Source organism: Elaeis guineensis, chromosome 10, assembly GCF_000442705.2.
Source record: "Elaeis guineensis isolate ETL-2024a chromosome 10, EG11, whole genome shotgun sequence".
Classification (NCBI taxonomy): Eukaryota; Viridiplantae; Streptophyta; class Magnoliopsida; order Arecales; family Arecaceae; genus Elaeis; species Elaeis guineensis.
This window is the reverse complement of record NC_026002.2, coordinates 29,357,621-29,384,633: the sequence shown is the minus strand read 5'-3', so window position 1 is coordinate 29,384,633 and position 27,013 is coordinate 29,357,621. Positions and strand designations below refer to the sequence as shown.

The window sequence follows — 27,013 nt, the reverse complement described above, 5'->3', positions numbered from 1 at the left end:
GCCAATTTTTTTTTTAAAAAAAAAATCATGTTTGGTCCCCATAATTTTCCACTTGCTTTTCTGTCGTGCCAAATATGGATGAAATCAATCATACGTGTCATGTACCTGGAGTGGACCACTCGCTATTGACTGCACCCACTGTCAAGGGCACTTCCGTGATATTACCCAAAGCCAAGGGCACTTCAAACCCCTCTTCTTCCGCAAGATTCCGTCGTATTTCTACACCGGAGTCGTGAAATAAAGAGGGGGAGGGAGGCAGGGAGCGCGAGAAGGGGGGGGAGGGAGGGCTTCGCTGCGACGTTAATGGCGGTTAGGGTTTTCTTTTTATCGAGCTAAACCCACCCTTTTTCTCCGGCTTCTGCTCTCTGAATCCTGTAAAACCTTGCCTCGTGGCCACTAATTTGTGGATTCCGTCCTCGAATTGCCTTCCGAGAATCTCCGGCGGCCGGAGTCCGGCGATGGGCGGGCAGGGGAAGGGGTCCAACTCGTCGAATTCCATGCAGGTCAGTGGCTTCTAGGGTTCTTCTCACTTTGTTTCCTTTTACTGGAAATTTCGGTTTCTTTTGATGCCCTAGATTTGTATCTGGCGGGTGAGTTAATCCCTCTGAAAGGGTTTCTTTTCTCTGTTTTTCTTTCTTTCTTCCTTTTTTTGTTTCTGTCTTTCTTTGCGTGTTGTGCTATTTTGTTTTAACGATCTTCACGAGCTGCGAGCTTTGGCTTTAACTAGCAGAACTTTTAGCTGGTTTTTCTTTTTATTTTATTTTATTTTTTGTGGGAGGATCACTTGGACTGCGAGTCCATGGGTTTTCATGCATTAGCGGTAGAAGTTGCGTTTGCGGGTTAAGTTAGTGAGCTTACGTCCTTAGTAGAACACACAAATTGCTTGGGTTCTGTCGTTGAAAGTGGGGGTTTGTTGCGACATTGGGTTGATTTCGTTTTTATTCAGTTAGGGTTCTTTTCTTCTGAAAGTATGTTATGAGTGCCGGTGTTTCTGTCCTCGGTTTTTTTTTTTGGTTGAAGCAGTGTAAGAATTTAATTGGGACTTGGAAAGGGAGATGGAAAAGAGGTCAACAATAAAGGCGTTACGAAGTAAAGTCGTGATGTTGCCCATGAAGAATTAAAAAGATAATTGCAACAATTATGAGGTCCAGGTTTCCTTGAATTAATTTGCAAAATAAAAGTTTATTTTGGGAACAAGTTGTGATGAACAATATCCATACATTAACTTCAAGGGAACTAGGTTAACACTGTTCACCTCTCTCCTCTTCCTTTTTTCTCTAATATTTGCAAAAGAAATAGAAACTGAAGTCAATTACATAAGAATGAGTTAATTATTACTCATGTTAAAGGTACAAGTTAAACACAACTACTTCAGAACATGGAAGTTGAATGTTTTTCAACCAGCATAAAGACCCTTGAGAATAAGTTTTTGATGAGATTCCTCATGCCTCATGCCTAAAGTTGAGGCATTTATAAGATACTTTTATATGACCCTTGAGAAGAATAGTTGTTTGATGAGATTCCTCATGCCCCGTTCCTAGAGTTGAGAAATTTATAAAATACATTTTATAAGTTTCATGGGCGAGGATTAATAGGTTAACTCTGAGTAAGATGTATGTGTCATCAGAGAGTCATATGGAAAGAGAATTTATTGCTTATTAGTAACTTTTTGGGAGACACATACATATAATCAACCTATGGAAAAAGGATAAATATGCATTTTTCTTGCATAGTCATGAATTATTTGAATGCTGAAAATAGGTGTTATAGATAGTGATTGATTTTTTCACACTTTAAATCTCATATAGACTAGTTTATATGATAATGCTGATCTAAAACAAGTTAATGCATTGCTTCAAAATTTTTCAAGGTCAATACAGTAATCATATATCAACCGAATGTTTATAGTTAGATGTTGCAACCTCACTCATTTTCATCCAATCACACTTAAAAAAAAAAAAAACTATAAAATGGGGAAAAAAATCCATAACACAATGCTTTCTGATGTCTTATCTCATTGATTTTTCCTTTCTTTTTAGAGTTGAAAGTTATTTGTATGGTAAATTCTAGGGATTCTGTGGTGCTTTTGTTTATTTATTTTTTCTACCCGAAAATAAGCATGGGCATGAGAACAGCTGTATTATGAGAATCCTACACATAGTAGCATAGAATGGAAGTAGGAGATAGAGAGAAGAAGAAGAATAAGAGGGAGACAGGAAAGAAGGGAACTCTCTCAATAACACAGCAAGGGGTTTATATAGGCATCCCAAAACCCTAATAAGATAAACCCTGACTAATCAGGAAATTAAAAATCTACAAAATAAAATAAATAGAGTTCACATTAAATAAAATTTCTGTATTTGCATTTAACATTAGTGCGCCGAAAATCCTTAACAATGGGAGGTCTTCCGTCACATAGCCATCTAGAAAGGGATGGTAGGAAGCAATTCTGAAGGAGTGTAAAAGTTCCAGGTGGTCTTACAGAGATGAACCTAAACGGAGCTGATCATGAACTACCTGCCTAAAAAATTCATTTTTTATTAATTTCTTGCAATATCATTGTCCTTCCAAAGACACAAACACGTTATGGACATTTCTTTTGGGTACATGGAGAAGATTTTTGAGTCTTTTCCATGTTTTTTCCTTTATATTCACAAAGGTTGAGTAGCTTGGCATATTTTTTGCTTTGCTGAAACTATCAAATGACTGGCTGGCCTATGATGCATATGACTGCTGTTTCACTTTTTATGCTTGTAGTGAGAAGTAACACCAGAAGGAACCTTTCTCATGAAGAATTCGAGATATTGGATGTTGCTTTTTTTTTTTTCTCTTTTATTTCACACAGTTTCATATGATGTTTTTGGTGTCAAGTGTTTGGGCTTATACATGATTATGCTGCTAGTTCAGATTATAACACTTGACTTTTAATTTGAAACGTGAAACTTCGTAGTGGAGAAGAAATTAAAAGCAAGTACACAAAGGAGAACCACAGGAAAAATCAATGTAAATGGTGTTTGGTCCATGAGAAGCTAGATTTATAGTGCATTCATTATTTCATCAGGACAAATATTCAATCCAGTGAGTGGTAATTTGGGATGAAATTTGTGTCATTGCGGCTAAAAAGAGCACAAGAGCATTAAGTAGGGGGATGCTTTTGTCTGTTAGAACAAAAGACTATTTTTTTTTGTTATTTAAAATGTTATTTGCAATTGGTAAATGTTAATAATCTGGGTAAGTCAGATGTTGTCATTTTGCGGATCATGAGAAGCTGAGTTAATTTTTCAATGACAAATTATTCTAGATGGTCCTCATTTGAAGTTGTTTGGGGAAGACTCTTTTTGTTAAAAGAGGAGTTGAAGTTTAAGTGTGGGGTCTCTATTATTAGGAGGGGCATGAGTTAGCCTAGAGCAAATTAGATGTAGGTGTCTAGTCCCATTTCTTCAAGAAAGTGTGGACGAGGCCAGGCGGCACTTGAGCAAGCTGCCCTATATGGGGCCATGTACAAGCAACTAGATTGCATATTATTTTGGTATGAAAGGAGACTGAGAAATTGGAGTAGGTGAATGGTGTAGCTGAGCAATTGAAAGATTTTATTGTTTTTTCGAGGCAGATATCCACAATCAAATTTGATTGTGACAAAGTTAATCCCCTTATTTTTTGCATCAATTGTAGAAAAAAAAGGAACATCCACATTCTTGAGTGGTTGAACTTTCTTTCTAATTGGTATGTTAGAAGCTTGAGAGAACAACCCTTTAATTTTTATCTTGAGTTCAAGGATATTAATGCACTAATGTTTTAAGCCTGTGGCTGATCAATGACAACTTCTGAAAGTCTGGGTCAGATTCTGTTAGACATGGGCAACGGGCTGGGCCGCTCATTACACGGCCTGGTCCGGCACGAAACGGGTCGTGCCTGGCATGGCCCTTGGCTACAGTTATGGGCCGTGCCAGGCACGGGCCATTAGAAGGGGCCGGGTCAGGCTGCGGGTTTGCGGCCTGTGGCCCAGGCCAGGCACTGTCCGGCTCGGTCCAAGCCCGATATGGCCCATGTGGGGGTTTTTTCTTAAGATTTTTTTGGTAAAAATAGATGTGGGATTTTTTTGTAAAAATAAAAAAAATCACCTTGTAATGGTGGGGGGTTTGGCGTGGACCTCTACTGGTTTATTAATACCAATCAAAATGGTACAAAGGAGGGAGGGGGGCTAAGTCGGACCTCCGAATACGAGGAAGAGAGAAAAAATTGAGGTGACTCACTTCAATAATTAAAAAGTGAAACTAAAATGTTACAAATATGAGAAATTAATAATTAAAAATTTTACTGATCGTCATGCATCGTCGGTAGTGTTTGTGTTGTTGTCGTCATCGGATGTTGTATTATGTCCATCTTTATCTTGAAGTCTCGTCTCGGCATCCAATCAATCTTTGAAGCAGAGTAGCATCTCAATTGTTTCGTTGGTTATCTTATTTTTTTTTGTTCAAAACTCGTCGATTTGTATTAAAAGCAGATTTCGATGCTACTGTGCACATCGGCATAGCAAGATATCACATGCAATGGCAGACACTACAGGATATTGATTTTTAACACTTTTCTACCATGCTAATACATCAAGATTTTTTATTTAATTTTCATCATATGTAGATTGAAGGTCATTTCGTAAATAAAATTCAAGTTCACTACTTAAAGATGAAGATGAATTTGAAAAAGCATGTGTATGTCTCTTATGTACAATGAATGAAAAATTAAATAATGAATGAGAAGTACCAGAAGAAGAAGTAGAGGTTTGTGAACGAGAAGCACTAGATCCATGAATTTTATCATCATATAAAGCATAATATCATGAAGAAGTTGGTTTATTTCAGCTTTAGCAGGTTCAGGATCTTAATTCATGTTTTCATAATATGCATCAAGTAAAATCAAAACACCATTTAATTTAACACATGGATCAAATACAGCAGCTAAGTTATGCATAGGACATATTCTGTCCCAATATTCATTCCTTTAGATTTTATTTTATAAATAATAGGCTCTAAAATATCATCATATCTATGTTGTGTAAATTTTTGGCTAATAAGATATGCTTGTTGTAAAAATGAATAAGAGGATGGATAATAAACATCAGAAAAAATTTCAATGGCATTATAAAAATAATTAAAAATTCTTCTAAAATTTTATGTTTATTCCAATCAGTTTCAATCAATATAAAATCTAATCCACGATCATTAATATATGCACTTAATAAATTTTATATGGATATGCATCATGTATCATTGTATATGTCAAGTTCCAACGAGCAATCACATCAATTTTAAATTTTTTAAAACGTTTATCATGATTTATACACATTTGCTTAAATTTTTGAAGTCTTGCTCTTGAAGTTTGAATAAAAGAAACTGCATTTCTAATTTTTAGAATAATATTTTGAACCATATCCATGCCCGATTGAACAGAGAAATTTAAAATATGACATGCACATCTAATATGCAATAAATTTTTATTTAGAATGGGATGCAACGAGTCTTTCAATAATCTAACAGTAGAATTATTATTAGATGCATTATCAAAAGTAATAGATATAATTTTATCATTAATACCATATATATATGCAGTTTGATAGATAGCATTAAAAATTTATTGTCCAGAATGTGAAAAATCAAAAGCACGAAAAGCAAGAATATATTTATTTAATAATTAATCATTATCAATATAATGAGTAGTAACAGTAATAAAACAATAACTATCAACAGGTGCTACCCAAATATCAGAAGTTAATGATACTTCTGAATTTAGGACAGAGAGTTTCAATTAAATTTTGTTTTATTGCTAAAAAATTAGTCATAGCTACTCTTCTAAATGTTTGTTTACTAGTTTTCTGTAAGCGGATTGTAGGGCTAACTGAACATACTCTTCAAAATTAAAAGACACACATAAGTTAAAAGATAATTCACCCTTAACTATCCATTTGACTAATGCTTTCTTTTGATTTTCATGATTATATGCAAAACTACTTACAAGACTCGCTCTTGTATATTAAGGGTGCTTTGAAGACGAGCGTCACTCATAATATGGCTCACTTGATGTCTCTTCAAGGGGCCAATTCTCTCATTACTAGCACAACTATACAATGACACATTTTTTATTTTTTGCTTTTAAAATTTCATCTACCATAATTTTTTCAAAGTCATTCCACATGGTACTAGTCTTCTTACGGGAAGAAGAGGTAGAGTCTTGACCTTCAGTATTGGTTTTAGAGGGAGCAACAATAGTAGTTTATTCTCTTTCTGAAATCAAGGAAATATCAAAATGACTCTCATCAAAAGATGCCATATCTAAATATGATTTTATGCAAATAAAAAAAATTTAGCAAACAAAAAAATTGAGTAGAGGTAGGCCATAGGCAGAGGCTTGTGAGCTTTCTCTTGTGCTCTTCACTCCTCCTCAGGACCTCAATAAAGACCTTCAAGGCTTCAATAGATGGACTAATCCTTCTCTTGTATAGTATTTGAACACTTGCTGATTACTAATTGCTAATTGACCACTTGCTAATATTGCTAGAAGAGTAGTAGTAGAGAATGAGAGCAGAGTTGATTTGGTGGTGAAAATGGAAGAGAAGAGGGGTATTTATGGGAATTCAATATTGTTATTTTCTTAAAATACCTGTCAAATTAGCCGTTTTATGGTTGTTGAGTGGGTTAAAATGGTCATTTTCCCAAAATAGTTGTTATCAACCCAAAAAAAAACAAAAAAAAGGGGATTTAGCCGTTATGGGCCGGGCCTGGCCGGGCTCGTAATGACATTAAACGGGCCATACCTGGCATGGCTCGTAACAGTGCTAAACGGGCCATGCCTGGCACGGCCCATAACGGGCTTAAACGGGCCAGTGCCCGTGTCTAGTTTGTATTGGTGAAAGGTTTTATTGTTTTCCAAGGTGGATATCCATAATCAAATCTGATCTTGGTAAAGTTAATCCTTTTTTTGCATTAAGGGTGGAAAGAAAGGAATATCCACATCCATTAGTGGTTGAATTTTTATTCTAATTCGTGTTTTAGATAAGGTTCACAGACTCGGTATCGGAACCCGTGTCGATCGGTCGGCTGGCAGTACGGATCTGTACGGGTTCGTACCAGATTGGACCGGCACGAACCAACATAGAGATTAAGAAGCGAACCAGGAGGATGAAAATAGAGAGAGGAGAGGGGGAGGGAGGGAGAGTGCGACTGGAAGAGACTCCGACAGTGGCCATAGGCTGGTTGCCGGTGTGCTCGTAGGGCTGCCAAGGCTTTGCTTCATCTACCGATCCTCGATCGAGAGAGAGAGAGGGGAGAGGGAAAGAAAATGAGGGAGGAAAAGCTATCGGAGAGGCCGTCGGAGGGCCTTTGATTGACCGTCGTGACCGTCGGACGATGCGATCATGGCCTTCGACGCTGCAAGCGTGAAACAGGGGCGATTGCCCCTGTTTCGTGAGATTTTTTTATAAGAACCATGATTACAATGAAGCCGTCAATAGATTTGCCGGCTTCACTTAAGTGAAGCTGGTAATGGGTTTGCCGGTTTCATTATTCATCTCTTTTTTCAAAAAATCGGATGAGTGAACAAGGGTGGTCGCCCCTGTTCTGTGCATTTTTCACTATCTGGTAGCCACAGCGGCTATCTGGTACCCTTCGACAGCCCTTTCGCTAGCTACTCCCTCCGATACAGTTGCTCCCCTTCTCTCTCTCTTTCTCGCTCGATTAAATATCCTACCAGACGACGTCGAGCTGCAGAGGCCTCAGCACGCCACAGTAGGCCTTCGACGGCATCGTGTCGTCTCTCCCTCCCCTCCTTTCTATTTCCCTCTCTTTCCTTCTCTCTCCTCCGGTGTGCCGTTTTCCTTGACCGAATCAAAGTTATTAAAGGTGCAAGGCACATTGAGGCGCAATGGGTGTCAGGAGCCTAGGCGCAAGATGCAAGTGTCCACTTGAGCAAGGTGAGGCTCACATTTATTGAAAATCAGATGAAATATGCATAATATGTAAAATTATATATTTTCAAACTACAATCAAAATATCATTAATATTAAAATGCAAACTCATTAAAGTTTTAACACAAAACACATAGCATACGAATATTCAAGGAAAATATTATTCACAATAAGCACACAATAACAAAATAAAAATCACACTAACACAAGTATATAATTAAGTAGTCTAAAATCCTATTTAAAAGTTCTAGCTAATCTTGCGATAAACAAGTAGTAGATGTAATCTCCTAGTAGTCCTCATCATCATCAATAATAAGATCATCTTCTTCTTCATCATCAGATTTGTGATCTCCAATGTCTTGCTCTTCTTCTGAGTCCTCTAACTTCTCATTTGCAAGTTCTAATCTTGTTGCTTTAGGCCTTGAGAATAAAGCATTCCCTCTTGATGAAGAAGCATTTGCACTAATTCTTGTGCGATACGTAGGCTCATCAACTCCAGCAACCTTAGCAACAGCATCCTAAGTCAAATCATCATCATCATCATACACCAGCTCAACATCATCTTCAGAACCCCCATCCATTCTTCCCACCAACCCACTCATTACTATCATCAATGTCCTTCAAAGAAATTGGGTCAACGGTATCATGCCTATTATATCGACGCCCTAAGGCTCTATTGTATTTCACAAATATCAAATCATTCAAGCGTTGTTGAGCAAGCCTATTCCTCTTTTTGCTATGAAACTGCAAAAATAAAAAATAAAATAAAAAATAAAATTATTTGATAATATAACTACATCCAATCTAGGACGTTTTAAAGCTATCACACATAATAATAATAGAGTTAGTATTTACATATGAAAACACACTCCAATTTCTTTCACAATCGCTAGTACTACAAGCAAGGTTCGCTGTATCGGTACCGGACGGCGTGCCGGTGCCGGTGCCGGATCGGTACGGTACCGGTATCGATATCGGTATCGTACCGACACATGTTATGCCTAGGCGTATCGGTCCGGTACCGGTACACAATATTTTTTTTGATTTTCAATTTTTTTTTTGAATTTTTGAAGTTAATAATTGATAAATACAACTTCAATATGGCATTATATTGCATATTATTGACATATTTGGATTCAATTTGGAGTTAGGTTGCGGTACAAAGACTCTTGATCCAAAATTTCAAACATATATTTATTTACATTATATTTCAACTATGTTATCTTAAAATAAAAGAAAAAATATATAAAATATGTATTAAAATGTATCTAAATATTTAAGTACAAAGCGCAATAACTGATATATGAACCTTAAGATGTACTCTGCATTTAATTTTTTGTCGAGTGTCTGTGACGCTCGTAGATATCTTGTTCATCAACATAGTCTGAAGGGATATTAGCGCAATCCTCTAGCCAAGCTGCACCGTACTCTTGAATATTCATCATCCTATAAGGCATCCTCTCTGGATTGTAAGACATCTCAGACCTCTCGCTAAAATTCTGACTCTGAGAAGTATCCTCGAGATGATGGTACGGTTGTGGAGGAGTCCATTCAAATATATGCCAGTAGCAAAATCTGATCCGTAAGATGCTCTAGGCTGCATAGGGTAGTAACCACTAGAAGATGCCTCGGATGCACCATATGCATATGGATCATAAGGTGGCTGTGGATAATAGGATTCATAATGCGAGGATGATCCAGATACATCCATGGACCCTACTCCATGTGCAAGATCGTCCGCAGTATATATATAATTAAAATATATGCAAGTATAACAAAATACGATAGTTTAATGATAATTAAAATAATTATATATAATTTTAAAATAATTTTAATAATTATTTTAAAATTTATAAATTCAAAATAAATATGTTATATGCTTCAAATAATATTTTTAAATTAACTAAAATATAACACTATTTTTATATATTTTTTATTTTATAATTAAATTTTTTAATTTAAATAATTAAAAAAATAATTTTTTAATTTTAAATATTTGAAAAAAAATTTGAAATTAGATATAAGTAGCTTGAATCATTCTAAACATGATTCCCAAACTCTAATTTTTTTCCCTAAAATTTATATTTTTTTATTTTTAAATAAATAAATATTTAAAAATATTTAAAAAATATATAATTAACGAAAATTAATATTTTTGGTGTCATCATGTAGATCTTCCAAAGATCTATCACAGATAATTAAATCATGCCAAAATCTTATCTTTGGCATGATTTTCTCTTATTTTTATTTTACCTCATTTTTATCCTATTTCTAACAACAAAAATAAAAAAAATATTTACTAACAAAATAAAAGATTATCTTACCTCCGGCCAAAGATCAGCCTCTTCTCAAATCACTCCTCCAATTTCACGAAATTTTATCTTTTTTTCTAATTTTTTGGAGGTCTCAACGATTAAGTTGCCCACAGCCATGGGTGTTCTCTGAGAACTCTCAAAGAACACCGAAGGCCTGATGCTTATTAAAGCACTAGGCCCTCCCCCCATATGAAGTGGGTCACGTCCATTTCTCTCCCCCTCCCTCCCCCCAACCACGTGAAAAGGCCCCCACCTTCCTCCCTCCCCCCTTCCTCTGGGCGGTACGGTTCGGTTCACCCCGAACCGGTATCGAACCGAGCAGTACCGTCCGATTCCGGACGGTATGGGCCCGAACCGCACCGAACCGGACGGTTCGGTGCGGTACGGGGTCGTTTTCCGAAAAATAGACCCGAACCGGATCGGTAAGGGATCGGTCCGGCTCGATACGCCCCGTATCGGGCGGTTCAGCCCAATACGGCGAACCATGACTACAAGTGAGGCTAAGAACTCTCACTGCAAACTTTTGCAAGTTTGGAGTTGAAGATCCATATGCAATCCATCACTCAACTGTTGATTAAATAAGTGTCAAAGTGCTTTTAGATTATAAATATAAATAAGCGTACAACTAAATTTATAAAGCAAATAAATTAATTTATTTATCCGGTGATTTTGTCTTCCTTTGTCTAACAGCCATAGGTATTCCAAAAAGGCCTTGAGCATTTTTATACTTGTTCAGCTCATCTGTAATCTTATCTTGCACTTTAATACTTGGAATTAGCTTTTGTATACAGCTGTATAGGCCATCCATCATCTCTTCATCTTGCTCAATATTGGAGTTTTCATAAAAAAACTCGGGGTTCAAATAATGGCCAGCTGTATGCAAAGGATGATGTAGTTGACATTTCCATCGAGCATCAATAATTTTAAAGACCTCCTTGTACCCCTCTTCTCTACCACTGAAAGACTTGATAATAGTTTCTTTTGCCCTATCCATAGCCTCGCAGATATTTCCCATAGGAGGTTTTTTTTCCCCATCTATCAATCGAAGGACACAAACAAGAGGGCCAGACAACTTAAGGATATAAACAATGTTAGTCCAAAATATAGGCATTAAAATAGTACCAACTCCTTTCTTGGCGGCTAATGCTTTTGCCCAAGGTTTGGAGTTCCACTTTTCAGAATTGAACATCTTCCTTAAGTTGTTCGTTTGATTATGTATTGATTGAAGGGTGATGAAAGCAGTTGCAAATCTAGTTTTAGCTAGCCTAAGCAGCTCTCTTTATCCTGTGAAACTCCTCATCAAGTTCACAATACCCATGTTGTTATAGATGTGCTCATTCAAAAAAATTGCCCTCTTCAATGTTTTTTTAATTCTTGAAATTTCAGCAATATCCTCCAACATCAAGTCAATACAATGGGCAGCACACAGTGGCCAATATAAATTTGGCCTTTTTGCTTCCAACAATTTTCCTGTTCAAAATTCAGAAATTTGAATATTAAATTACAATTGTACTAAACAATTTCTTAAAACTTAAAGATGGAAAAGTTTATTCAAATTGAATTCTACTTGCACTACATAATTAGAGGCATTGTCGGTTAGCACTTGAATGACATTTGCTTTTCCAATATGCTCCACCATGTCATCAAGCTATTTGAATAAGAGATTTCCACTCTTCATATTATGGGAAGCATCAATAGATTTGATGAATACCGATCAGAGTTCACTAAAAAGTTGATTATGTCCTTCTTTGCAATCTCATACTTCCAATCGTTTGACATAATCGAGTATCTATACCTTGCCTACTCTTCTTGGTGGCCCTTCATCAAATCTCTAGCATGCTTAACTTCTTTTCTTAACAAAGGGACCCTAACCTCGTGATAATTTGGAGGTTTCATGTCAGAACCAAATTGTCCAATTGCTTCAATTGCAATAGCAAAGCTTGGATAATTCAGAGCATTAAATGGAATGTCGGCATCATACATCCACCTTTTGTCTTCTAATTCTTTTTTGCAAATTTCATTGGTGGTAGTAGTTTGCTTCCCTTTGCCTTCTTTTCTACTATGAACAACCATTTCTGCATCAAAAGTAAAATACAAATCTATAGGACCTTTTTCTTTGGGTTTCTTTGAGCTAGGTGCCTTGCTACTAGCCATAGAACTTCTGTTTGTACCACCACTTCTTTTACTATGAGGACCAACCACCTAAATTTCATCTTCTTCATCAACACCGTAGTCTTCCGTATCATTAAAATCAGGCAACAAATTATCTTGTTTCTTTTCTTCTATTTTCCTTAACGTATAATCTTGAATCTTTTCACGAATATGTGGTGGACATTTTTGGCAATCTCTGGCATTTTGAAATCCTCCAACTATATGCTGTTTTGCCCGACAAATTCCTTCTTTAGTCATTTTTCCACAAAAAATACAAATAACATCATTTTTGTTTTTGTCCACTGGGTCAGCCAAATGTGCATACTTTCATGCTAGATATTTTTTTGATGATCTATGGCTTTCGAAATCCATTTTAACCTCCTAAAATAGGTGCAAAATAATGATAACGAAATCAGCCCCCGCTCCCAAAAAAAAAATTCTATTACATATACTGTGGGTTGGTTATGTGACCCAAAAAAAAGCCCAAAAAAAAAGAAAAGAAAAGGGAGAATGTAACCCCCCCCCCAAAAAAAAAGTGTCGTTGTGTTACAAAATCGAAAAGAAAAGCCCAAAAAAGTTACTGTAGATGACAAAAAAGAAGGAACGTCGCCAACAAAAAAAAAAGGGAATGATAAGCAGCGCTAACAAAAAAGAAAAAAGGGAATGATAAGCAGTGCAAAAAAGATTACAGTAGATGATTAAAAAAAAAGAACGATGCCCAAAAAAAGAGGAACGGTGAGAAGAGGAAAGAAGAGAAAGAAAGAAAATAAAGAAAAAAAGTGAAGTCGTACTGTTTGGTGGGGGCTCTGGTGGGTGGGGTCGTCGGTCGATAGCTGTGGGTCTTAGATCGGCGACCGTGGATCCTCGGTTGCATCAATCGACGAGTGGGTTCTCTTCTTCGATGGTTGAGGTGGTGCTCCAATGGCTATGGGTTTTCAATCGGCAACCATGGGTCCTCGGTTGCGTCAATCGATTGTGGGTTCTCTTCTCCGGCGGCTGAGGCGGTGCTCTGATGGCTGTTGGTCTTCGATCGGCGATTGTGGGTCCTCGGTTGCGTCAATCGATGAGTGGGCTCTCTTCTCCGATGGTTGGGGCGATGCTTCGATGGCTGTGGGTCTTTGATTGGCAACGATGACTACCCTTTTTTTCGTCGTCTCACTCTTTTTTTCTGCTTTACGTCTGTTTGACTTCCCAAAAAGCCTCTGTCGTCTTTTTTTTTCTCTCCTAACTAAAGCGGTTGAAACACTCCTCAGGTGCACCTTTGGAGCTTAGGTCAGGCGTGCGCCTCAAGCATCTAGGCGGCGCCTCAGCTACCTCACCTTGTTTGAGGGGGTTAAAGTCGCGGGGACCCTCGTCTCGAGCCTCTTGCGCCTCAGGTGCGCTTTTAACAACTTTGGGCCGAACTATCTTGATTTGCCGTTGGGACGGCTTGGAATGTCCTGAACCATCCAGTTCGGGATGGTTAAACATTCTATGGTTTTAAAAATATGAGAGAATGACCTTTTTATTTTTTATCTTGAACCCAAGGATAGTAATGTGCTAATGTTTTAAGGTTGTGGCTGATCAATGACAACTTTTGAAAGTTTGGGTTGGGTTTAGCCATATTTACCCAAACTCAAAATATATTTGTTAGATCTTGTCATGTCCGGAATTCAGTACCTGGATCGGACATGTGATGGCCACACACTCCTTAGGGCAAGGCTCTAAAGAATATGCAAGATCTGCCTTTTTATCAATATACAATCCTATGCTTTTTACTGTTTGATCCCAAGCCCCATAGAATCTTTCGGATCTGGAAAAATAATAAAAAAAAGAGAGTGAGTTTTGTGGGCTTCGTAAGTTATTAATATCTCTGAGGGATCAAGCACCATTATTTTTCAAAATATAACAATTTATCAATAATATGTAACAACATAATTTCTTTTCAAAATATGTTATGCACATTAGTAAAAGCCAAAAATTCTGTCTTCGATGGCTACGGCCACAATTAGTCTCGTGACAAGGCTCAGAAGAGATAGCTCTTGGATACAGAACACTCGATCTATCGGCGTGTACCAATGATCAACTCCACTGGCTAGATCCAGAAAGGAACTAGTTCTGATTCACACGGCCATGATTAGTCCCATGACAAGGCAAATAGATTAGTTCTGAAAATAAATACGCAAATGCATCAATGTGTGCCAGTGATCAGCCCCGACTGGCTAGGCCCAGAAGGACTAACTCTGTCAGCGATCAGCCCTGACAGGCTAGGCCCAGAAGAAATACGTTTCTGACATATGGTCAATGATCAGTTTCGTTGGTTAGACCCAAATCATAGACTAATTAGAGAGTTTTTCTTATGATTTTACCGCAACCAAATTTTCATAAATAATGATATTTATTTTTGTAACAGTATCTACTCAATTTTCATATCATCCAAAAGAGCAATAAAATAATTTTTATTTGAGATTTCATGCATCAATGAACATATATAATTTTCTTTCTAGAGATCATGCAATATTAATACAAAAAAATCGTCTCTTTCCAAAAATTTGTATCATGCAAAAGTGACATCATGCTTGATCCAACTTTTTAAAATTATTTTTCATAAATAAATATATAATTTTGAATTTCAATAATTTTTAAATATTTTATATCCAAAATATAATTTTTAAATACGTAAATATGTATAAAAATAAATCTAGAGATAAGAGGAAACTTACTTTCAATTAGATCTAAAAATCACGACCTTCATCTTGTGACTCGATCTCTAGATCCGATGCTTCTCTAACATTGAAGGCTCTGATCAGTTAAGTAAAATATTTTTAGCCTTCAATCGAAAAAAAATTAGGGCAAATAGAGAGAGAATCTCGGTCCAAGTCATGGTTTGGATTAGATTCGAATCATTGGAAGAAATCTTTTACTGGATCTATCATAGCGAGAGAATTATATAAAGAGGAGAACAATCTAGATAGAGAAAATTTTAGAGAGAGAAAATAGAGAGAAAAATGGAGGGAGAAGGTAGAGAGAGGAGAAAGAAGAGAGAGAACTCTCTTTTTTTCTTCTTTCTTTTTTCCTTTTTTTTCTTTCTTTTTCTTTTTCTTCTTTCCTTTCTTTTGTTTTCTTCTTTCTTCTTTGAAACAAGGGAGGGAATTAAGGCTGACCCACCCCCACGGTCGTGGCCTTCACCGGTAGTGCCTCAAGCAGCTGTGGCAGGGGTGGCTCGAGCTCCTGGCGACCAAACCAAGGTTGCAACCCGACGACGACAGTCGGTCCGGTGGAAAAAAAAGAGGGAAAACAAAACAGGGGAGGTCGAGTCCCGTATGAAATTCGACGATCAGCGTCCGACTCTGGCCATCAAAAGTATCATGGTGTTCGGAAAAGAAAGGCAGAAAGAGAAGAAGGGATCCTTATCTCATCTTCGTGAGAAATCGATGGTGATCGTCAAAGAACACCTGATGGAAATCGGTAGAAATCGCACAGCCTCACTGGCGATTGGCTGCGGATTTGAGTGGTGTAGAGGGGGGGGAGAGAGAGGGGGGGTATTTATAGGTAGGATTCTAGAGCTCCGATGAGCCCTAAAGTCCCGATTTCAGTCGGACTCAAAGAAGGAAGACAGACTCTGTCGAGAGTCCTCTTCCACAAGCATTGGGTTTCATTTTTTTTTGCTTTAAGATTCGCATAGGAGAGATTTAAAAAAAAATCAGGGTTCTTACATTCTTCCCTCAAAATAATTTCGTTGTCGAAATTTAAGAAATCTAGGTCTTTCGAAGTGGAAGGTGCTTAACCCCAAAAGTATACATATACTAATTTGTTCAACTTTGGTATTTCCGTTAAACCAAATGCATGATCATATTACTAAAATGTTCGCAAGTAATTTGAGCCCTTGGGCCAATCTCGATGCTCGTATACATTTCTATATCGAGGTATAGATTTTTCTCAAGAATGCTTCACAATTCGGTATCTCTATGTCAATTTTGGAATTTTGCCCCTTTGATATACAAATAAAGAGCTCGTATCCCTTCGATTGAAATCAGTATGATTACCAAATCAAAAATTTTCAATCAGACTTAGAATTAAGGTATAGACTAATGACATTAGTACTAATTAAGCGACCAAGGCTCTAAAATTGAGATCATCATCTTGATATGAATGCTTGTTCATTTAAGATTGAGTTGGGATCAATTGGGTGTGGAAATCTTACAGCGAGATCGATTATCAAAATCAATTATGTTTGGAATATAGCTTAATGAATTCGGCACAAACATTATGATAAAGTTTTGATTCCATATAAAATAATGGCCCATCTTGATTAAAATCAAATAATCAGATGACTGTAAAGGTGATCATGATAATATAGTAATAACTTTAGGCAAAAATGATCCATCATAATTATGGAATTGGTGTCAGAATTGAATCATAAAAATTGAATCTGAGAAGAATAAGTATTGACGTCATGATTCCTATGTCGAAGCCGAGATCATAAGGAGAGAATGAATCAAGCAGGATCTATTCAGATACTTAATAGACCAAATTTAATCAGCAATCAACTAACCTTAGATGTAAGGTGGTCAAAACTTTCCTTAGCACAATCAATATAGTCTCATCATGACTAGCTTAAGAATTTATAATACTCATCATTTTTTTTTTATTAGAAGCCTCTTATATTAGAAAATCATAGCTTCCATCATAATACATTTCAAACTACAATCAATATTTTCAATCAATTTTAAATGACTCAACCACCATACTTCCACTGCGCAGCTCTGATTAACATTCTCCACATTTCTTAATGATCCTAGATTAAAATTCTATAAGATCCAAGTGAAGATTTTGTTGTCTAAGTACATCAGATCATAATTATCATGCGAGATAATTACTATGTTTGCACTATTGTATGATGAAAATATTAACTTCAAATTTGATTTGAGTCAAGCCAACTTGGATCATATTGACAATTTAATTAAACAATTTAAATCAATCTCTCTCTGTTGAGAAAATCACTTCTAACTTATTCATTATGATCCTGTAAATTGCTAGAACATCATAATTAGAGAAACTAATCAATTTAGAAGATCCTCCCATAACGTTAGGTAAATAAAATATTCTTCTTAGCCAAATTTTTTTATCATAGTCATAGAAGTCTTTCTTACTCGTAATATCTTTGAGTAATCATTCAATTGCCTTTTTTTTATAATCAAAACAACTATAGTCCTCTAACTCAAGATGACTTTCAATAGATTTAAGATTGCTATCCCATCACATTAATTTTTCAAAATAAATCCATAGTATAATCAATCTATATTACTCAATATATATGTCCTCCTATATTAGTTAGTTAACCTTGATGACTTCCTCAAAATTTAATCTGTGTCAGTCTTCTATGCTTCAATTCAAGGGACCATAATTTATATCCATAAGGAGAACTTAGACATCGTGTAACAATTTAATCGACCTTAAACATCTATAATTATTTTAAAATAATCAATCAAGTTCCTAATTCTACTACACTTTCACTAGTCTAAATTCTTATGATCTTTAAACCTAAGCTCAGATACCACTCTGTCATATTCGAAATCCAGCATCTAGATCGGACACGTGATGGCCGCACATTTTTTAGGGCAAGACCCTAAAGAATATGCAAGGTCTGTCTTTTTATCAATATACAATCCTATGTTCCTCACTGTCCCAAGCCCCATAGAATCTTCTGGATTTGAAAAAAAATAAAAAAAAGAGAGTGAGCTTTACAGGCTCAGTAAGTTATTAATATCTCTGAGGGATCAAGTACAATTATTTTTCAAAATATAACAATTTATCAATAATATGTAACAAAATTTTTTTCAACTATGTTATGCACATTAGTAAAAATCAAAAATTCTCTCTCAGTCTTCGGTGACTACGGCCACGATCAGCCCCGTGACAAGGCCCAAAAGAGACTAGCTCCTAAATACAAAACATTTAATCCATCGGCGTGTATCAATGATCAGCTTCATTGGCTAGGCCCAGAATGGAACTTGCTCTGATTCACACGGTTATGATTAGCCCCATAACAAGGCAAAGAGATTAGTTCTGAAAATAAACATGCGAACGCATCAATGTGTGCCAGCGATCAGCCCTGACTAGCTAGGCCCAGGAGGATTAACTCTGCCAGCGATTAGCCCCGACTGGCTAGACTCAAAAGAAACGCGTTTCTGACGTGTGGCCAACGATCAGTCTCGTTGACTAGATTTAGATTATAGTCTAACTAGAGAGTTTTTCTCATGATTTTACCATAACCAAATTTTCATAAATAATGATACTTATTTGTATAACAGTATCAATTTAATTTTTATATCATCCAAAAGAGCAATAAAATAATTTTTATTTGAGATTTCATGCATCGATGAACATATATAATTTTCTTTTCAGAGATCATGTAATATTAATACAAGAAAATCGTCTCTTTCCAAAAATTTGTATCATGCAAAAGTGACATCATGCTTGATCCAACTTTTCTAAACTACTTTTCATAAATAAATACATAATTTCGAACTTCAATAATTTTTAAATATTATATATATAAAATCTAATTTTTAAGCACGTAAATATGTATAAAAATAAACCTAGAGATAAGAGGAAATTTACTGTCAATCAGATCTAAAAATTATGACCTTCATCTTGTGACTCGATATCTAGATTTGATGCTCCTCTACCATTGAAGGCTTTGATTAGTTAAGTAAAATATTTTTAGCCTTCAATTGAAAAAGAATTGGGGCAAATAGAGAGAGAATATTGGTCCAAGTCATGGTTTGGACCAGATCTGAATCATTTGAAGAAATCTTTGGTTGGATCAATCATAGCAAGAGAATTACATAAAGAGAAGAACAATCTAGAGAGAGAAAAAAGTGGAGAGAGAAGGTTGAGAGAGGAGAAAGAAGAGAGAGAAAACTCTCTCTTTTTTTTTCTTCTTTTCTTTTTCCTTTCTTTTTCTTTTCCTTCTCTTTCTTTTGTTTTCTTCTTTCTTCTTTGAAACAGGGAAGGAAATTAAGGTCGACCCACCCCCACGGCCGTGGCCTTCACCGGCCGTGCCTCAAGCGGCTGCTGCATGGGTAGCTCCAGCCCTTGGCGACCAAACCAAGGCCACAATCCGGCGACGACAGTTGGTTGGGCGGAAAGAAAGGAGGGAAAACAAAATAGGGGAGGTCGAGTCCCCTATGAAATCCAGCGATCGGCGTCTGGCCATCAAAAGTTTCATGGTGTTCGAAAAAGAAAGGAGAAGGGATCCTTACCTCATCTCCGTGAGAAATCGAGGGTGATTCGTCAAGGAACACCTGATGGAAATCGGTAGAAACTGCACAGCCTCGCAGGCGATTGGCTGTGGATTTGAGTGATGCGTAGAGGGGGAGAGAGAGGGGGTATTTATAGGTGGGATTCTAGAGCTCCGATGAGCTCTAAAGTCCCGATTTCAGTCGGACTCAAAGAGGGAAGACGGACTCCATCGGGAATCCTCTTCCACCTCAAGCGCTGGGTTTCTTTTTCTTTTTTTTTGCTTTAAGATTCGCACAGGGGAGATTTAAAATAATCAGGGTTCTTGCAGATCCAAACCCAATTAAAATTCTATACTTGTACCCTATATTGGATGTAAAAGGTCCGGCATCTAGTGAGGTTTCAGGTTGAGATTGGGCACTTAACATGTTATTTTGCCACACTTTTGGACTATTTTCTCATATTATTTAATATGCCAGAGTGCTAGCTGATGAACTATGAAACAAGAAAAAAATTAGTGATAATACAAATATAAAGATCGTACCTAAAAAGAGGGACTTTATTCAACTATTATTTTTGTCACCTAAACATTCATATCAGCAAAAGATGTGTAGAATGAAATTATGAAAAAGATCCTACACGAATCGAGTTCAGAATAATATTAAATCACACCAAACATATTGCAAAAAGACTAATAGGAATTTGCTGGAGCAAGATAGGTTACAATTTCACAATACTCTACTTGATTTTCATATTTTTATGATTAAAAATAAAAATATGATGGATTACATATTTACAAATGTATGTATATAGATATCTATGTATTTACATGTCAGTATGTATGTACCGTATGTGTGCATATAGTCGGTCAGCTTTCTGGTTTTCATGCGTGGCTCCATCTAAACCCAAACTTGGCCCAATAAGACTTATCATAACCGGCTCAGCAAAAGGCGATCCGCACATAGCTGTTAAATTAGATCCGGATCGAAAGATCTTTCCAATGCTATGAAGGTGGGAATAGCCACGGATTCACAGGCGAGAGAGACGATCCTCTAGATAAATAATTGGTGTCGGAACCATTCTACTTTCAAAGAAGAAGATAAAATGCCTATCCCACCCACAAGACTCTGACGACTCGGCCTTCGCCCTCGAACAAGTCTTTCTCATTTTCATCAAATTCTTGGGTTTATTTTCATACCGAAACCCGTGGTTTCAGATTGGATTCGTGGGTTGCTGGCTTTCATTGACACCCTTAACTATAGTTTGACCCACTTTTTTTTGTATGAAAAAATGTTATGAGTATGGAGAACAATAATAAAGTGATTTTAATGTCTATTGACAGCAAAGCAAACTGATGGAGAGGGTGACAAAACCTCTTCTATGGAAGTTTGACAACGGACGAGGGTTATAGGGTGCCTTTCTATCAAAAGGCATGTTCATGACATAGAAGACGGGTTTTCTCAATGCTTGACATGCATAGGAACTATGAACTACTAACTTTCTGAGACATATCTTCGTTTTTAGGTGAAGCTCAATAAGATGCTTTAAATAATAAAAGATTCCACATTTTTCTCATATGTAAATGACCTCCACCTGTCTTCCTTCCCCCAAAAAAGTTCCATTAAGGCAAAGCCTGACATCTCTTTACATTTTAGTCATTTGATTGCCATGAGGACCGTCATTCTATATTGTCAACATCATCAAAGTTTTTTTTTTTTTTTAATCCCACAATGAAGTTTCATATGATTAGATGGTATAGAATGTAGAACCTTCCCTGTGGTTGGGAAGTTTTGACCTTGATTGGCAATGGGTTGAATTAAGATCTGCAATCCCGATACGGAATATCATATCAGTACCTTATTAGTTCAGTATGGTACAATACATACCCTATACCAAAGCAGTCCTTTGACCATTTTTCTCATTTTTTATCTTAGGGTGCCTCAGTATGGGTTGGTTCACACCTCGGTGTGTCTCAGTGCAGGGCTGTATGCGTTTTTACTTGAGTTTCATGCTGTTCCCATTGAATACAGTACGGTATCCCCTGTATGGGGCAATATGGGAATCCATGGCTGAACTAAGGATTCAGGTCCTAACGGGACGTTCTGCGGGATATCGGGACAGGATACCATCCTATGTGTCAGGACAGAGCTATCCTATTAGCATCCCAGCATCCCAATTGGGACGTCTTGGATATTCTCTGTCCCAAGTGTCGGGATGGGATGGCGGCGCATCCCGTTTCATAGAAAAATTGGGACGGCCTCGTCCCACGATATTTAGAACCTTGGGTTGAACATTGTTACAAGTTACCGATTGAAAAAAAAATTTCAGTGCAAAGTTACCAAGGATTTGGTTTGAATTTGCAATCAGTTTATAGAAGGCTTGGTGCTTAAGCTATAAGGGATTGCATCGGTGCATGTGGTCAGATAAGCTATGAGATTCAAACCTAGGGCAAGGTGGATTCCATGATGGGGAGTTATGTTCTCTTCAATTTTGTGCAAGTATATTATTTATCATGAACATGGATCTCCTGAGGTTTAGTTTGAGATATGAATATCTTAATTAGTGGATTTTGAGGCAAGAAAAATGTTTTTGCTAGCATTTAGTCATGTTGTACTAGCAGTAAGAAAGCATGGAATTTGATGATCGAAGAATGAATTTGCTATATAAAGCCTTTGAAAAGATTAAGTAATGTACGTAAAGCTGATTTTGAAGGTGCGAGCCAATCAAGACACATCAGTTTGCCTAACAGGGTTGACATGATGAACAAAAGCATGAGTCTTTTCTTGTTTCATTTGTTTGAACTTTGAAGTAATGGATGAAAAATTACATAGCCATGTCCACAAAGACTCTTGAACCTTATGTAACAATAAAATGCTCTTGCATTGCTCCGGCTCTTCTTGTTTCCATGAGAAAAAAGGTTAAACTGAATATGGGTGAATAGGAAGGTTCTGTTCTCCATTTTTCAGTAAGTTTAGAGCAAGGATCTTTGTTGTGAAATTTCACATGTTCCTATGTGCTAAAGGGAGCTCATTTCTGCATTTATTGCTGAAACCTTGGAACTGTTATCAAAGTAGATGCATTTGATAACCAGCTTCCAATTCTTTTCCAGTTACGTGGATTCGTGACTCATAATTTGATTTGATCACCCACCTCTCTTGTATGAGTTTGCTAACTAACATATTTGTCCCTTTTTTTTTTAATTGTTATTATTGTAGTTTAATATGTGTATTTAGTTTTGTTAGTTCTATTTCTTTGCTAGCTTTCTTTCTTTCTCTTTTTTTTTTGTTTTTTTTTTGTTTTGCTCCATTGTTGACAGTTTTTTTAATTACTAAATCATATGGTTTTATGAATTTTTTTTCTGTGTTATGTAATGATCCTTTGGCCCTTTTGTTTATTTTATTGCTGGTTGATATATCTGCATTGCAACTTCTGGGATATTAGGCATTATTAACTTTCTAGTCACAAAAATATTTCAGCGTGTCAAGGTTTATCGTTTGAATGACGACGGCAAATGGGATGACCAGGGAACTGGGCATGTTTCTGTTGATTATTTGGAGGTTTAGCCCTTCCACACTTTGCTCTTTCCATTTTTCTCATTTATGGTTATCTTCTTTCTTTTTTTTTTTTTTTAAATTCTTTCTTGCAGTTTCTGAAAAATTAACTTATTCTCTTTCAGTGACATTGCAATTGACTATCATGTCAGGTAGTTAGAAAAAGAAAGCAGTTTTTTTTTTTGGGAAAAAGGGTTGGGGGGGGTTGACATGGGTTTGTGAAGCAACATTAAATTGTATGAGAACTGGAATTTAGGAATGATTTTAGTAGTTACTCTATATGAGAGTTGTTGGAGTATTGTTATAGATAATGGATCTTAGGTTTGAAGTAATCTTTGTGATATCCATTTAAGGAGCAGGACTCTATTTTTGTTGGAACTCACACCCCCCCCCCCCCCCCCCCCCCCCCCCGACCTGGAGTTATTTAAAAGTTGAACCATTGGTAATGGGATAATGAAAGAATAACTATAGTATATGCTTGAGATGTTAAATAGCAAAGAGTCATAATTTTTTATGTTTCAGGGTAAACAAGTGATGAATTTAAAGCTTTAACCAGTGAATTTAACCTGATCAAATTGTCACCACCAAATACATGGTTGTTGTCACTTAATGTTAAAGGAACCATTATTTTAAGCATGGAGTTGTCATAAAATAGGAGAAAAAAAGGGAGGAAAACATACATAAGCAGGTGAGCTCCTACTGTTTTATATGCCTAATATACTTGACCCAAACATGTTGGGATCATACTTTATATTTGAACAATACCTGAAAAGAAAACATTTATTCATGGTTTGCTCGTTAGGATGATCATCTCAAAACTGCTGCCCCATGGTTACCGTAAAAAGACTTCTTTTAAGAAATCTTCCACATGCATGAGGGAATGTAGGCTTTTTTACAAGCTAGAATGACTAAAGAAAACAATAAAAGAATGGGTTTGACATGCCTGCTAAACTATTTTATGTATCTTTTCGACTGAAGCCACTGTTTCTTATGAGGTTGCAGACTTGGGTTAGGAGTCTTTTAGAGTTGGCCGATCCTTCAAATTTGAAACTTGCTATGCTTCTCTTTTTCTTTTCCTTCTTCATCTTTGGCACTATCATTGGTGCATTAGGCTTCTTTATCGTACATATACCATGCATATTATATAATTGTGGTCTTCTTGTCACTTAAATTATTTGATTGTATTATGAGCTTCTTATTGCTGTTAAGCATGTGTAGTACTTTGTTTAGCTATCTATTGTTACTATTTTTTAATAAAATCGTTTATAAATTTTTCAGCAATTTTACTGTAACGGTTGGTATTGTATTGTATTGTACCGTGCATTCCGTACCATACCGGTGCCAAATTGGTATGCATTGTTGTACTGTACTGACATTCAATGTGTCTTGTAGTCTCGTACCATACTGCGTATTAAAAAAACCGACACCGTAATAGGATGGCACCTATATGTGGTTTGGTACAGAGACGGTGAACCTTGCTTTTTAGCAAACATGAAGGTCAATGATCATATAAACCTTTTTTGGAGTAGTATTTGAATACCGGGGATTGAAGTACTATGTTCCGAACCCAACAACAAGAGGCTGGTTCAATATGATGCCATTCATATGCGTATGCTCATGATAAGATGTAAGTGTGTTGGTCCATGTTGGTTTGTTCAGGGGAATGCCAAATTGGCATGCGTGGGCATGGATTGGTGTGAACTGATAGACATGATAAGGGGTGCATATCCTTCTAACCTCTTCTTAGCTTGCACATATCGTATGTATGTGCTATACAGCATGGGAGCTTAATCCATGTTGAAAACATCATGTGTGCTGGGATGCAGCAAATATGTTTCTGTGGGTAATGCATGCGTGAATAAATAATTTTCATGGTGGAATTGTTGTCTTGCATGTTGATTTGAGCTGCAAGGATGATGATCCATCATTGTACTCCTAATACTTGATGCCTGATCCCTAAGCTCCTGTACTTCTGATTGCATGAGAACCTTTGCCTTTGTTTTCTCCCAAGCTTTAGGGTGGTTTTTTTTGGGAGAGTATCCAAGGGAATGACCCCCTACTCTGCTTATAATGGTAAACCCTGGGGGAAGGACCTTAGGGTTGCACATTCTATTAGCATAAACAGCCCCATTCATTACGAAAAGCATAAACAGCCCCCTTCTTTCTTGTTAACCCAAGCTGGAGCTAGCTGCTTACTGGGCTGAAGGCTTAGTGAGGCCTGTCTTGTTGCTGGAAGCTGAACATATGACTTTCTTTTGGGTTGAACATATCCTGCCAAAATGGTGACAGAGATTTGGAATAAGTTAGTTTGCTCTACAGGCTTATGAAACTGTGAAGGTAGACTGGTATTGCAAGTCCTATGTAGGGACGCAAGCGAGTCGAGTCGAGTTAAGTATTTGGAAGCTCGAGTTCAACTCGATTCAAAATACTCGGGCTCGAAACTCGGCTCGAGATCAGTAGAGCCTTAATATCTCAAGCTCAAGATTGACTCGATGAGAAAAAGGTAATATTTGAGATCGACTCGATGCAGCTGGAATGTCAACTGAGTCATACTTGAGCTCGAGCTTTGGCCTACTCATTAATTATTAAAAAATATGATAAAAATAAGGCAGGGAGCATAGTGTTCTAAGGAAGAATAGTTTAACTTTTATACAAAATGAACGATAGCTTGACTATTATTCATGATGTGTAAATGATTTAAATAATTAAATGTTTTTGTGTTCGGTTGTTCCCTATTTTTCAAGTAGTTTTTTTTTTTTTTTTTTTTTTTTCAGTTTTTGTGCATCCACATGGTCTGTGGAGTAAAACCAAAGTTAGAATATTATAAAACTATGAAACATAACATTGGATTCAAAATTTTGAGTCGTTCTTCTAAAATTTTAAAAATGGAGAAAATAGTATGTGCCAGACACCTGTATCCATGCAACACAAACTGGAAAAAGCAAGAATTTTCATAAAGCAGCAAATCAGCTAGTGCAATTTTGATGAACATATATGTAATTTGCAGTCTAATTATCAAAAGATAGAAAGACAAATAAGCTATATACCCCTCTTCAAGAAGCAAATGTGGTTATTTGTAGCCCAGGAAAGATTATCACATGCAAATTCAATGGATCCAGACTTACCTGCTTGTGTGCTGGTCACTTACATCTTTTAATACAAATGTATGGTTCAAATGTTAAGATCAAACACTGCTTGCACATTATCTTCTCTATGACAATTGAAATTATCCTCATCATCTGAAAGCCACTGAGAGCAATCAAACCCACCCATCTCAAAAATCCTATCGACCAGTCCATCTCGTCATGATATCCTTGTGTGTGAACTCGGCACTTAAGGAGAAGATGATCATTAGTTTCTACTGTGGCTGGGTATAAACATGTCGTTTTAGTTGCAAATATATCCATGACATCTTTTTTAGCACTGAGATTGTAACATCCACACCCCTAGAAAACATGAATGAACCTACAGAAAATGAGAGCATAAGTAAAAGCCAGAAGTTTCAGCCATATATATTCCTGGAAAATGAGCCTTGAGCAGAAAAATTAAGAGTAACACCTACTACTTTTAGCACAATACTTGTAAATGTAGCACAGTCCAAAGCCAAAAGTTATGTAGACTTTTGTCACTCATCACTTTTTAGTATCAAAAGAGATTATAAAGTTATGAATCTGGTTTCTATAGCCTTACCAAGCCAGGTGAATAAGGGATTAAAATCCCCAGCATACACAAGCAGCTTGATGTCATCTTCAAGAAAAGCAGGAAAAAGGGTTTGTGTAATTGATCAACATCTTCTGTAATAAGTCACCTATCCA

The 27,013-nt window shown here is 36.6% G+C and overlaps 1 protein-coding gene across 4 annotated transcripts in view; it reads left to right on the top strand.

Annotated features, from left to right (window-relative positions):
• Window positions 1–245: 245 nt before the first annotated feature.
• LOC105052597 (uncharacterized) overlaps window positions 246–27,013 on the top strand; it is a 58,168-nt gene continuing 31,400 nt past the window's right edge. For all 4 annotated transcript variants that reach the window (XM_019853344.2, XM_010933453.3, XM_073244503.1 and 1 more), the window contains exons 1-2: window positions 246–503; window positions 23,124–23,204. In XM_019853344.2, coding sequence (XP_019708903.1) covers window positions 459–503; window positions 23,124–23,204 — 126 coding nt within the window. In that variant the 5' untranslated portion in view covers window positions 246–458. The remainder of the gene's footprint in view (window positions 504–23,123; window positions 23,205–27,013) is intronic.